This window comes from Gracilinanus agilis, chromosome 5, assembly GCF_016433145.1.
Source record: "Gracilinanus agilis isolate LMUSP501 chromosome 5, AgileGrace, whole genome shotgun sequence".
NCBI lineage: Eukaryota > Metazoa > Chordata > Mammalia > Didelphimorphia > Didelphidae > Gracilinanus > Gracilinanus agilis.
The window spans coordinates 155,131,729-155,146,859 of NC_058134.1; the positions used below are offsets into that span (position 1 = coordinate 155,131,729).

The 15,131-nt window shown below is 34.6% G+C and overlaps 1 protein-coding gene across 1 annotated transcript in view; it reads left to right on the forward strand.

Moving 5' to 3' along the window:
- The window catches only part of NAPEPLD (N-acyl phosphatidylethanolamine phospholipase D), a 43,187-nt gene that overhangs the window by 2,142 nt on the left and 25,914 nt on the right, over nucleotides 1-15,131 (forward strand). The window contains exon 2 of the mRNA XM_044677536.1: nucleotides 14,753-15,062. Within this exon, the coding sequence (XP_044533471.1) occupies nucleotides 14,769-15,062 (294 nt within the window). The 5' untranslated portion in view covers nucleotides 14,753-14,768. The remainder of the gene's footprint in view (nucleotides 1-14,752; nucleotides 15,063-15,131) is intronic.

Genomic DNA, 15,131 nt, shown 5'->3' on the forward strand with positions numbered 1-15,131 from the left:
GTAGAGGGGGGGAGAGAGAGAGAGAGAGAGAGAGAGAGAGAGAGAGAGAGAGAGAGAGGGGAGAGAGAGAGAGGGAGAGAGAGAGAGGGGAGAGGAGTTACAGAACTATATAAACAACGTGAAGACAGCAAATGTGGGAATGCAAGGAAAGGGATGCTGGGAGGCGAAAGGAATTCTGGGGAATGTAGTTCAAAAAGTATAAAATTTCCACTTAAACACTTTTCATCCTAAAAGAGTAATTTTCCTCCCCAAAAATAATACAGGTAAAAGTCATTTGAAACTATGAAATAGGTTTTCCCCTTTATTTAATAAATGAATCTAGAATTAAATAAAAACAAAACTTTCCAGGATAGAAGTGAAGGAACACTACTTTTGATAAAAAAAAGTTACGCTTGACAAACTCAATCAAATTCCAAGCTTAATCAAATCTTTCAAAAGAGACCAATGAGTGTGATAATTTGGTTGTGACCAGAATTATGACCAAAGTGCAGAAAACATAATCATACTCATTTAAATACAAGCCTATCTAATCTACATAATTCCTTTATGAAGACTTCTAAGCAAAATATTTGAATAGCCATTACCAAAATTCTCTAGTCAATGAAAATAGTTTAAATGTGGCAGTTATGTTACATATTTTAAAAAATGAGAAAAGAATCTCCTCATAGAGGACATCTTTTGTAATATGTAAAGCAGCAGACAACTATTAGTCATTGGTAGTTTTTTTATTTATCATTGAGCATGGAGTGATAGGGTCAGACCTATTTTTTGGGAAAATTATTATCTTCATGAAGGTTGGATTAGAGTGGAGGAGAGACATGATTAAAGCAGGGAAACTAATTAGGAGGTTCTTGCAGTTATTCAGATGAGAAGACTTGATGATTGGGTGCTTTGAGAATAAGGGATAAATCGGAGAAGTGTTGTAGATATAGAAATGATGAGATTTAACAACTGATTAGGTAAATGGGAAGAGAGAGCCTGAAGAATTGAGGATATCAAGTCACTGAGGTTGTGAGTCTCGGTAGCTGAGAGGATGGTGGTGCCATTGACATTAACAGGGAAATTTGGAAGAAACATAGGTTTTTGGGGAAAGATAATGAGTTCTATTTTGGACAGTTTGACATGAGTTTGACATGAATAAATGAAATGTCTAATTTGAAATGGCCAGTAGGTAGTTGATCACGTGAGACTAGCTCCAGAAGGAGAATAGGTCTGGATTCTAGAACTTGAAATCATCTGCAAAGAGATGCTAATTGAACCTATCAAAGCTGTTGAGATTATCAAGTGAGCATATATACTACAAAGGAAAGAGATCTGCAAGGGAAGAGATCAGCAGACAGAACCTGGGGATATACTTGCAGTTAGGGGCTATGACATGAATAAAGATCCAGCAAAAAAAAACAAAACAAAACAAAACAAAACTAAGGAGTAGTCAGAAAAGTAAAAGGAGAACTAGGAGAAAAAATAGTTAAGAAAATCCATCAAGAAGAGAATATTCAGGAAAAAAGATGATCAGCCATATCTGGAAAAGTAAAGACAGATGAGGACTAAAATGGAGTTATTAAAATTAATTAGATTTATTTATTTACTAGATTTATCAAGAACTAGATTTTCAACTGACAGAGATGGAGGGGATGGTTTGTGTGGCTCAGAGAAAGAAGAAATAACTTAGAACAGCCTCCATTCTGAGTGAGATAAAGAATCAAATAGGGAAGATTAGCTTTGTTGTAGTGATGTTCCAGTATATTAGATATCATAAATTTGTAGTGGATCTATTTTACATGATTTTGTTATTTCTTTCAGCTGTAGATTAAAAATATGAAATTAAAATAATAATTAAAAATATTGTTCTCACATAGAGAGCGGTGGGGTGGTATTGGACAAGCTGCAACGTATAAGCAACAAGGGACTTGCAAGTATAAGTAAAGTAGAAAAAGATTTTATCATGGGAATTTATGTGATATATGGGCTAATCAGTGAGTGAGGGAATGGGATGCTAGGTGGACTGCCAGCTTATTCCCAAAGTACCTTTGAAATTCTAAGAGAAAGCAAGGAAGGACTTCAGTGTGCTGGGTAGACCCTCTGTGGTGAACTTATGGGAAAACATGGATCAGATTTCATACAAGATGGGACAGTCATGGATAGATTGCAATCTGTGAGAGAGAGGGGAACTTTCAAATTGATGATAAAATAGTTCTCCATAAAGTGGAGAGACTGAATCATCTGTGAAGCTACTAGATGTGAACTCTTATGGGGAAAGTGTAAACATTGGGGAAAGAATTCACTATTTGACAAAAACTGCTGAGAAAACTGGACTATGGTGTGAGATATTGTTTGAGTATTTGTATATCTTCACTTGAGTATTTGAATATCTTCATATTTCTTTTGAATGCTGTTTATCTTTTTATATTATTAGTTTGTTATCTTTTATTATTACATTGTTAGTTTTATTATATTTTATTATATCATTAGTTTTTTATATTTTTATTTTTAAGTAACAAGTACAAATGTGAATCATTTCTTTATGTCTTAGAAATGGGAGTTTTCCCAGAGACGTTTGTGGCAAAGATTTTTTCCCCTACTTACCTATTTCTCTTCTGGTTTTTACTATGTTTGATTTGTTTGTGCAAAAACTTTTAAATTTTATATGATCAAAATTAGCCATTTTATCTGTCACTTGTTTAGTTATGAACTCTTCTTTACTTAGATCCAAAAGGTAATTTTTGGATAGGAGTTTTCTTGATTTTGAGGTCTCATGAAATGTTAATAATTTTTTATTCAATTTATTCATTCATCAGAAATTTATTAAGTGTCTTAACTAAGGTCTCACAGTCAGAAATGAGTCTTCAAGGGAAATTGTTCTGATGCCAACTTTCTTTATCTACTATGACATCTTATCTTTATAAGAGGTTTTTAAAAATATCTTTTTACATATTTGTTCCTAATATTTAACAAAAGCTTCGGGGTAACTATTTTAAGGATGATTAATGTGGCCAAAAAGAACCACAGAATTGTAGAGTAAGAAGGGACCATAAAGTTGGTTATCTAATATAATCCTTACCAAAATTATGACCTTGCCAACAATTGAATTTTCATGTGTACTAAAAGCACAAGTCTTTGCAGTCCTTGCTGCATTCTGAGGCCTGAATACATAAATTGAATACATGTGTATGTATAAAGGGTTTATCATTTCATTGATTATACAAGACACCTTCAACCTGAATGTTTTGACCAAACTTTAGGCAACTCATGGTTTTCCTGTAGCACAAGATGTAAACTATTGGTAGCTACCAAATCTTTCTGTTGCCTAACATGATTATTTATGAGATTTAGGAATAATAATGAGTTATATGAATATCCCCTTGCCTTATTAAAGAAATCTCTATTTATAACTCCTTGGGTCCTGGCACTTGCTCTTCTGCCTTATAGCTGCCCATGATCTTCCACTGGCATACAGAGCATATACTACAAGGTTTTCAGTATTATTGTAGCACCAAAGATTTTCCTTTCTGTGGCTTCTTGCCAACGTTTATTTACCCACACCATCAAGTTTTATGAGATCTGGGCAGAGGGCATTTACTCTTTGTCCTTGGATCAACATTCATAATGCAGTTGGTCCCATAGGTGGATTTGTATTGGATCCTGTGATTCTGTCCTTGGTCCTCTTCCTGGAATCTGCTTCTTGCCCATTACCTTCTCTGAGAGTCCAGGCCTCTTTCCTTGGAGTCTCCTTCCTCCTTGGTTCTTCCTAGATCCTTGATTCTCACACACCTTGGTAAGCTTAGATGATTTCCCAGTATAGCACCACTGATCTTAATAAATTTCAGTTCCTAGTCTTTTGCCCTGCCCAGTTTACATTTGCCCATTCTAGCACTGAAATGAAAACATTTATAGAGTCTTCAATGTCATTAAAACATAAAAGATTAAAATTTATATGTTACTAATGATTAGAATTCTGTTAAAATTTAAATCTTAAGGAAGAAAGGATAAGAGAAAACTTGGCCTACTGTAATATTTATAGAAATATTTTCATCTGTTGATTGGGAAGAATTTGTATGTTTCGACATATGTTATAATTACATAAGTGCAAATCCTTGAAATCATGAGAGATTTTTTTTGATATTACATCAACCAACAATGTGAATAAGTTAGAAAAGTGGATTTAATTTAATTAGATAAATTGTTTAAATGAGTAGAACAAGCCCCAGGCTCTGAAGTTAGAGGTTGTTATTTTGTTGAGTTAGTTGTGTCTCTTTGTGACCCTGTTTGGGGTTTTCTTGGCAAAGCTACTAGAGTGGTTTGCCATTTCCTTCTCCAGCTCATTTTATAGATGAGGAAACTGTGGTCAACAGGATTAAGTATGTAACTTGCCTAGGGTTACCCAGCTGGTGAGTGTCTAAGGCCAGATTTGAATTCAGGAAGGTGAGTCTTCTTGACTTCAGACCTGGCACTCTATCCACTGCACTGCTGTTCTCAAATCCTCTCTGTGATGTTGCTTACCTGTGTCAGGTAGCCTCCCTGAGCCTTTGGTATCTCAACTGGAAAATGAGGCGTTGAACCTAGATAATTCTAATCAAGTGGTGCTTTGTCTTGTGACTTTTGTTTTCTCTTTATGTTTTAACGTGATAAATAAGTAATCTATTTACTGGAAATTCTTTTCAAGCATTTAATAGACAAACCTCAAGATCTACATGGTGACCAAGACTTTTCACTACAGTCTTTATTTTTGTCTGAGTAGCTATTCTGAAGGCAGGGGTTATATTATGACTTCACTGAGATAAAGTAGTACTACATAATAAGGTATTTCTTCATTAGGTAGCAATGATTATATTTTAAATAAAATTTTCAATTAACTCTTTTATAAAAGTTAAATGGGCATTTGTAGCTTTGCTGACAATCATATCATTTATTTTATATTTATGCTGACAGTGTTTAAGCCCATGAATTTAATGACTTACAAAGTAGAAGGAAATATCTGAAAAATAATTTGGAGGCTCATAGGAAACAAAACATTACTGTACCTTCTAATCTATTAGATGTTTACTTGTAAATAAATAAAAATTTTAATATATTTTCTATTTAAGTTTTATAAAGAAGATACTTAAATGGGTGATTTTCATTAAACTAAAACTTACTGATTTTAAAACTTAGTCTTTTAGGTACTATAAGAGGACAGTGCTCTGCTTGTATCTATAAAAGGCCAGATTAATTTCTCTAAAAATTTTTGTTGTAATTAGATTACTTACCAACCTTTGTCAAAGTATAAGCATTATTACCATCTAAAAAAATCTATTAAAGAATGACAATAAGTCTAGAAAAAAACAAATCTAGTCTCTTGCTTTGCCCTGTTTTATAGCTACCCATGATCTAGTACTGAAATAAAAATATTTTTGGTTTTCAATCTCATTAAAACAATAAAAGTTTCCATTTTAAATGCCATTAAAATTTTTAAAAAAATTCTCCTATTGACATGCTTGTTGTCTGTACTTTCTGCTTTTTAATAAGTCTCTTCCTTTTGTCCTTTTTTGATTTTCTAGTCTTACCTTTGAATTTTGGGGTTTGGGCATCAATTGACTTTGAGCATTTTGCCCATGAAAAGAGCATTTTTCACCTTCTGGTCAAATGTTTCTCTATCATATCATGACATATGCCAGTGGTGTCAAATTCAAATAGAAACAGAGTTGCTAAATCATATTTAGGAATGCCTGTAGCCTGCATATTGAATTAGAAAACATTAATAAATATTTTTCAGTTATATTTTAATTTTGTTAAATATTTCCCAATTATATTTTAATCTGGTTTGGACTGCCATAGCAGTATTGTGGGACTGTGTATGATGTATAGCCTCTAAATGCTTTCATTTCTTTTAGAATGTTTTTCATTATTACTCACGTCAAGAAGGTTTTTTCCCCTCATTTTGAAAACAGTGAAATCAAAACTAGGACCTTGGGAAAGACTGACCACATTATCTTAGGATTTGAAGTAGGTCATGGGCTTTTAGATTTAGAACTGAAAGGAACCCTAAAAGTGAGAGGCCCAAGTTATTTACCCCTAGTCATTCATTGAGTAAATAGCTAAGGCAGAATTCAAACTTGATTCATCTTGATTCCAAGTCCCACATTCTGTTCACCACATCATGGGGCATAGTCTGACATCTTCACTGGACTTTAAGAGAGTGGATTGTGGATTTTAGAAAGTTCAACTTATGCCTCTAAAGCAGGGGTCAGCAACCATTTTGGCTGTGAGAGCCATAAATGCCACATTTTTTAAAATGTAATTTCGTGAGAGCCGTACAGTGCTCACAGTGCGGCTCCTGTAACAGCGCCTGAAAAAAAATTGACTTTATGGCTCCTGCTGAAAGAGCCATATCGAGAGCCATACGTTGCTGACCCCTGATCTAAAGGAACGTTGTCATGAGAGATAGAAGTATATTGGAAAGAAATTTTGTCCCAACAATTGGAAATGGGGAACATAAGGAGATGTTTAAAGAGAATGATGTGGCTTCTTGGGGAGTTTTTTTTTTTAACGAACTCAAGTATTAAAAAAAAAGTAACAAAAAATGAGAGTAAGAGAAAATAAACTAGGATGATTGCGAGAGTGACATGATCTCTTAATAATAGTTTAAGGAGGTTAAAACCTTGAATTAGTTGAGGCTTTTGAAAAATACTAGGGTTGGGGCAGCTAGGTAGCTCAGTTTTTAGAGAGCCAGGCCTGGAGATGAGAGGTCTTGGGTTCAAATGTGACCTCTGACACTTCCTAGTTGTGTGACCCTACATAAGTCACTTAACCCCAGTTGCCTAGCCTTACCAGCCTTCTGCCTTGGAACCAACACTTAGCATCAATACTAAGACAGAAGATCAGGTTTAAAAAAAAAATTCTAGAGTTAAAATCCCAGCTTTATCACTGCCTTTGTGTCATTAACCAAATCAGTTAACTTCCTTGGGATCAGTTAACCATTTTGTAAAATGAAGAAATTTGAAATGATACTTAAAGATTCTTCTAGTTCTATACTTTTTGATCCTTTATTTGAAGTCCTTAAGCAAATGTCTCATCTACATTTTCTCAGATCCAAACTGAGGATAGTCAATACATGTAATTCTCAGCTGCATGGCTTCCATGAGCAAATTGGTTGTCTTATTTTGGATGATTTTAGTTTGTCAGTATCCAATGTTAAAATGTTGGGTCCAGAATTAAACATAGAATTCTAGCTGTGATCTGATTTTGACCATATCCGACAACATTTTTCTACAATATACTTGTAAACTCCTGAGGCAGCTCAGTATCATTTCATTAAGAAATTAAGGTTTAGTAGTAGAGTATATATCACTCAGGAGTAGAATTAGAGCAGTGAAATAGAATTCAAACACTAGGACTGGTTCTTTGTAGCATTATGTAGCTCTTTAGGTCACTGATGATGCTATTCCCAGAGTAATGTTTGTCTCAGGTTAATGAATATTTTGTTTTTTTTTTACTGTGCAAGAGAATAAATGAAAATATAAGCTTTTCATAGCTGCAAATTCTTTTCAAACTCTATTAATTATATATTATAGTTATGTGGCATTGTGGATAGAATGTTGGATTTAGAATCAGGAAGGCTCGAGTTTGAATCCTTCCTCAGAAACTTATTCGTTCTATGATCCTGGGGAGGTCAGTTAACCTTTATTAGCCCAAGTTTCCCCAACTGTAAAATGGGAATAATAATAATAATTATAGCACCTACCTCACAGGTTGCTGTGAGAATCAACTGGGATAACATGCAAAACACTTTTCAAATCTTAAAGTGCTGTATAAATGCTAGCCTATTATTAATAATTATCTGCTATAATTCTCTGTAGTGTTATCCAAGTGTGTTTGTATTCTAAACCAGTGTTGGCTTTGTCTTTCTTTTTCTCTCTGCTTGGCAAGGAGAATTAAGTGCTTTTTTTGTGAGCCCCACCCCACCTTCTTTGAAAAAACATCTTTTTGGCTTCTAGATTTTTTCATTTATCATAATATTATCAATATCAGTGTGGTCCAGTTCTTCTAAGTATTAGTTGCTTCATTGGTCATTGTCCAAAGATCTTACATTTAGAGGACCACCAACTAATTTCATGTTTATATGTAGTATAAGCATATATACACTGTGTAGTACTTAGCATCCTTAGCTACCTTTTTTCTATTCCCTGGCCCCATCTCCAGCCACCATGGAAGCAAGCTGCAAAGCACCAAGGACCATTTAAACATTTTTCATTGTTTCATGCTTTTCCAGTGGCAAGGAATTAATCTTTTTGATTATCCTCTTTTTATTTACCTAAATTGACTCCTGGACAAGAGACTTAGTCTATTACTAGAATTGCCTTGTGATAGACACTATGAGGGCTTGTCTTCTGCTGGAGGGTCATCTTCATGCTGCAATGAGTAGGATTTTGTGTAGGCAAGCTAGCATACTATGTAAAAAGTACCTTAGGGATAAAAGAGAGTGGAATCTATCTACAAGAAATGAAAGGGGGTAAATATACTATACCTGAAAATTAATGACTATCACAACTAGGCAATGAATTTGATATTCAATTTTCAACAGTTAGGTGAAAAAGAAAAATATCTTAATTTAACATACATAGTTGTCTAGACAAAAAGCATTTATTAATTACTTACTTTTACCGGGTGCCAGGCACTATGCTAAATGCTGGGGATACAAAGAAGACAAAAATAGTTCCTGCCTTCAGAGGAACTCATTCTAAGCTTAACATCTGTTTTGTTTATGATTGGTTCCTCCCTGAACATTCCCTCCCTCTTGTACATCCTCCTTGCCCTTTCTGTTCCTAGTTGTATCATTGTCGAGTTGAATGTATTCCTATACCAAATCTTTTGTATAGTATGCTTGTTTGTGTTTTGCCCTCTTTTGACCAGGAGACAACAGGCAAACAACTATGTATGCACAAGATATACATACATATAAATACACACACATGTTTGTGTGTATATCTATATCTATATCTATATCTATATCTATATCTATATCTATAATTAGAAGTAATCAGAGTAAAGATAGGAAGGACAAGAGACAGGATCCAGAAAGGCTGCTTATAGAAGCTAAGATTTCATAGACTCAATCCTGTGTATTGATTTCAAGGCAGAAGAGCAATAAGGGCTAGGCAATGGAAGTTAGGTGACTTGCCCAGGGTCACGCAAGTAGGAAGTATCAAAGGCTAGATTTGAATCCAGGATCTCCCATTTCCAGGCCTGCCTCGATCCACTGAGCCACCTTGCTACCCCCTCAGTTGAGTCTTGAAGGAAACCTAGGGAAACAAGGAGGTGGCAATGAGGAGGGAAAACATTCCAAGCATGGGAAATAGTCAGCAAAATGATATAGAGTCACAAGGATATATTGTATTTGAGAAATACAAAAGCTGCCAAGAATGTTTTCTTACAGGATACTCTGTTTCTACTGAAGTTTTCACGAATAAGCGGATTCTTTTTAAATTTTTATTTAAGTTTTTTTTCCCATGGTTACATGACTCATGTATTTTCCCTCCCCTTTTCCTCTCCCCGCTCCCAGAACCAACAGTCAGTTCCACTGGGTTATACATGTATTATCACTCAATACCTATTTCCATATTAATTATTTTTGTAATAATCTTTTAAAAACAAAAACCCTTTTTTATGTTAGCTCATCCTACCCATGAGCAATCAATGTTTTCCCAACTGTTTAGATCTAGTTTTAATTGTTTGGAAAGTGTTTTGTAGTTGTGGTCATATAATTCCTGTATTTGTTTTGGTAGATAGATTCCTAAGTATTTTATATTGTCTAGGGTGATTTTAAATGGTGTTTCTCTTTCTAACTCTTGCTGCTGTGATGTGTTGGAAATATATAGAAATTTTGATGATTTATGTGCATTTATTTTGTATCCTGTAATTTTGCTAAAGTTGTTGATTATTCCTACTAGCTTTTTAGTTGATTCTCTAGGATTTTTTAAGTAGACCATCATATCATTGGAAAGAGTGACAGCTTAGTCTCCTCATTGCCTATTTTAATACCTTCAATTTCTTTTTCTTCTCTAATTGCTACTGCTAGTGTGTCTAGTACAATGTTAAATAATAGAGGTGATAATGGGCATCCTTGTTTCACACCTGATCTTATTGGGAATGCTTCTAATTTATCCCCATTGTATATGATGCTTGTTGATGGTTTTAGATATATACTGTTTATTATTTTTAGGAAAAGGTCCTTCTATTTCGTATTTCTAGTGTTTTTAATAGGACTGGGTGTTGTATTTTGTCAAAGGCTTTTTCAGCATCTATTGAGAAAATCATGTGGTTTTTTTGGTTTGCTTGTTGATATGGTCAATTATGTGGATGGTTTTCCTAATCTTGAACCATCTTTGCATTCCTGGTATAAATCCCACTTGATCATGTTGGATAACCCTCTTGATCACTTGCTGGAGTCTTTATGCTAGTATTCTATTTAAGACTTTTGCATCTATGTTCATTAAGGAAATTGGTCTGTAGTTTTCTTTCTCTGTTTTTGATCTACCTGGCTTTGGGATCAGTACCATATTTGTGTCATAAAAGGAATTTGGTAGGACTCCTTCTTTGCTTATCATATCAAATACCAGTACCATATTGTTTTGATGGTCACTGTTTTATAGTACAGTTTAAGATCGGATACAGCTAGACCCTCATCTTTCACATTTTTTTTTCATTAGTTCCCTTCATATTCTTGATATTTTGTTCTTCCAGATGAACTTTGTAATAATTTTTTCTAATTCTATAAAAAGTTTTTTGGTAGTTTGATAGGGACGGCACTGAATAAATAAATTGGTTTAGGCAGGATTTTCATTTTTATTATATTAGTTTATCCTACCAATGAGCAATTAATGTTTTTCCAATTGTTTAGATCAAGTTTTATGTGTGTGAAAAGTGTTTTGTGGTTGTGTTCATATAATTCCTGAGTTTGTCTTGGCAGATACATTCCCAAATATTTTATCTTGTCTAGAGTGATTTTAAATGACGTTTCTCTTTCTAACTTTTGCTGCTGAGTTGTGTTGGAAATATATAGAAATGCTGATGACTTATGTGGGGTTTTTTTGTATCCTGCAACTTTGCTAAAATTATTAATTATTTCTATTAATTTTTTTAGTTGACTTCCTAGGATTCTTTAAGTAAGCCATCATATCATCTACAATGAGTGATAGTTTAGTTTCCTCATTGCCTGTTTTAATGGTTTCAATTTCTTTTTCTTCTCTAATTGCTAACAAGAGGATTCTACTTTTGAGTTAACTAGATTGAAAACAGAACTGTTTTCTACTGAATTTTTCATTAATGAGAAGCTTCTTCCTTTATGTAAAATACATTTATTGTAAATTGAAACAAAGAGCAAGAAATTTGATTTTTTGACAAGATAAAGTACTAAGTTAATCTGTAGAAACATTTCCCCCCTAAAACCAAACTAAAAAAGAAAACAAAGAGAAACATATTATATTTTTCGTTATATGTGTAATAGATCCTTTCTCATTGATCAGGTAAGGCCATAGCCTTGTGCCTTGGCCCCTTTTGATGGGCTGTATCCCTTCTAAAGCACATATATGACCAGAACCTTCTGGTTAGTCTCTTTGCTCTTTTGAGAGGATGATTGGTGATGAGCTAGGAAGAGCAGTTCACTTTGTGGCCTATAAGTATGTTTTAGAGATAATTTCTGGGCTGATTTTTTTAAAGCTGCCTCTGGCGTGCTACAACCCACACAAGCTTTCCCTTAGACTTTTTGATAGGGAGCCTTGTAACACTCCTGTTTGTTTCTGTGGATTGTAAAGTTGGCTAGGTGGTTCAACTTTCTGTTTCTTCCTCCTCCTTGCTAAACTGAATGGTACCAAATACTTTCTAGCCTTGCCTATCTCCTCCTAGAGGGACAGCTTAGAGTGGGATATTTTCTTTAGAAATCATCCTTTTCTCTCTAGCTTTTTTTCTCTTTTTTTTCCCTGGAGATTTGATTAATTATACACTGTTACATCAATTAGGCTGATTTTAGCTTAGGGGCAATATGATGAGATTGAGGTCCATATGATACCCTCTTTCACTATTTTATGGAGTTTATATAACATGAAAAATTAGTACTTTAATCATTTAGTTCAGAACCCCAGTAAATTCCTAACATTTAGGTAGAGGCTTGCCTCTCTCCCCTATTTTAAATATTTTTGTGTATTTCTAGCTAACCTTTGGCTTTTATATATTTAAGGCAAGATCAGGATAAAGGAAGCATGTAGGTAAATGAAGTGAGCTGGGTTTATTATCGTGTTTGTTACTGGATAGATTTGGGGAAGGGCAAGTTAAGGAAAGAACAGGATCTTTTTTGGAAAACTTCCCTCAGTTTTTGAGAAGTTGTGTGAAACCAGTAACTTCAGTCCTAATCCTCTATTTTTAAACAGATACTTCATTTCCTTGTTCTGAGAACTTTCACTGATTGACCTTTGTGCATGGATTGTCCTTCCTCTTCATCTCTGCCTCCTGGCATTCCTCACAGCTAAAATTTCTGCCTTCTACTGGTAGACTTTCCTGATCCTTCTTAATTCGAGTGCCTTCCCTTTATTGATAATTTTAAATTTATCCTATAGATAGTTTATCTGGACATAGTTATTACCTCCATTAAATGTGATCTCCTTGAGTCCTAGAAGCATCTTCTATCCTTCTTTATATCCTCACTGAATAGCCCAATTCCTGGCACATAGATAGGCACTTAATAAATGTTGATCCATTGACTATTCTATGAAGTTGTAGTGGCCTAATGACCTACTTCTGTCACTCTGTTGTGGCAGCTCCTCCCTCCTTTTGATGTCTTCCTTGTTTTTCCTCCTTGCTTCTTCTTTGGCTATTCTTTCTGTGCAGCCAGTTCTTTTCATTTTGGTTCATCAAAAATTAGGGACACTGCTTCTCTGCAACTTCTTCTTTCTTCATGCTCACAGGCTGTGCTGCTTTTTAAAAAATTCCTGGCCAGGATTTAAAGATTGACATAGTTTATATGACTCCTAGGTTTGGAAGGCAATACTTATCCTTTGGAAATTACAAACCCTAGAATAGTCTGGTATTATTATTATTTTTTTACATCCCTTAGTTTCTGTCTTAGTAACAGCTGTAGAAGAGAAGGACAAGGGCTAGGCAAACTGGATTAAGTGACTTTCCCAGGGTCACATAACTAGGAAGTTTTGGCCGAGTCCAGATTTGTGAAGAGCCTGATCTTCACTTGGGAGGGTCTCTGGAGGTGGGATGGCATGGTGAAAATGAAATGAAAATGAGCCAGAGTGCAAGTGGAATTGCAGAGGCTGTTCTCTGTTGCCATCTGCTGATTTTTATTTTTATACCCTTTTTTCTTTATGATCTCATACAGGTTTTGATTTTCCCATACATTCAAAAATCACATATTAACTTTTGAAACATCACATGATTGGCATTTACTAATTATCTTACTGAGGTTAAACAAAGAAGCAAGCTTGTCAAGAATTATTCATTACGGAATGGCTTAGTTAGAACTTATTCTTTTTAGCCATCTGTAAGGTACAAGAACATCATTTCCTAGCTAAGCATAATAGTTAATTATATTTTAACTAATTAAATCATGTATATTGTTACGTTATACTAGTCATATCTATCATCAATCAAGAAGATAGTTATGGTAGTTGATTACATCAAATAAGATACAATAATATCAGTCTGGTCCAAATTTTGTTTCCATCATGTTCTTTCATTTTTCTCTATTTTTTAAAAGTATGTTTGCTGTTCTTTCTGCTATAGGGTTAATAAGAATGCAGTTCTGGAAGGGTGATTCTGTGCTAATTTGTCATTACCCTGTTTTCCTTGTGTTTCATTGTTTCCTTGGTCTATGGGAGTTTGGGAACAAACCCAGGCCAGGTTCTTTATTGCTGGGGAATTTAGAAACTTGCATTAACTCACTAACTGCTGGTTTTTTGCTGGGCTGATTCTAGGAAAAGTTTCTATACTCTGGAGGTTTGTACAGGGGTTTATTTTGGCATAGTGGGTAGTCTGTGACTGTGATTGTTCTTGCCATGAACCTGTATTGTTTTTCTTTGTCTCCTTGGGGCTGAATAAGGATAGTGATTGCAATAGTTACAATGCAAGTGAATGTCACTGTAAGAAGAATCACATAGGGTAAACTGAGTGTGGAATCTCCATCCTCCTGACAACCTGTTGTGCTGGATTGTCAGAACTGGTGACTAGCTGTGCCAAATGTCACGGCTTTGATGGCTTCCTGCACAGATTTGTCTGGTGGTATTATTTTTTTAACACCTTCTATCTTAGAATTGATACTAAGTATCAGTTCCAGGGCAGAAGAACAGTAAGGACTAGGCAATTAAAGTTAAGTGACTTGCCCAGGGTCACATAATTGAGACTTGTCTGAAGCCAGATTTAAACCCAACACCTTCCATCTCCAGAGTTGGCTTACTATTGACTGACCAACTAGCTAACTCCTATAGGGTAGTATTATGAAGGAGAAGAGCAAAAATTTAAAAAAAAACAAACAACTTAGCAGTAATGTTGGAATACAAAATTATATTCTACAAAAAGAATATTTGAGCTCATGAAAATCTTAACTTTTTGAAAGTCCTGGGAAATTTCTACAATGTCTTGGAAACTCAGTGGCAAATGGATATAAAAATCGTTCATTTTCTCTGAAGAGGAAGCAAGTACATGGTAAAAGAAACTTAAAGAAACTATGCCAGTGCTTTTGTCTTTCTATTAAACTACTTTACCCCTTTACTTTTAGATCTTCAACGAAAGATATGGAAGAAAAGCAAAATGAAAGCCAGAATTTTAGAACAAGTAATAGCTGCCTCTCTGAAGAAGGGGGAACATACAAGGAATCAACCAGACGTAGCAGAAATGATGCTGAGAAATCATTCAGAAAAAGCTTCAGACTAGACTATAGGTTAGAGGAAGCTGTAACTAAGTCACAGAAAGGAAAGGATGGAAGATACATCAACCCTTGGCCAACATGGAAATATCCATCTCTTCCAAATGTTCTGAAATGGATAATAATGGAAAAAGATAACAGCAAAATCCCACGTTGCAAAGAGGTATGATTATATTGAGTACATTATATCTCCTTACTGTAACTCTAATACCAATTCAAATTTTTATAGTTC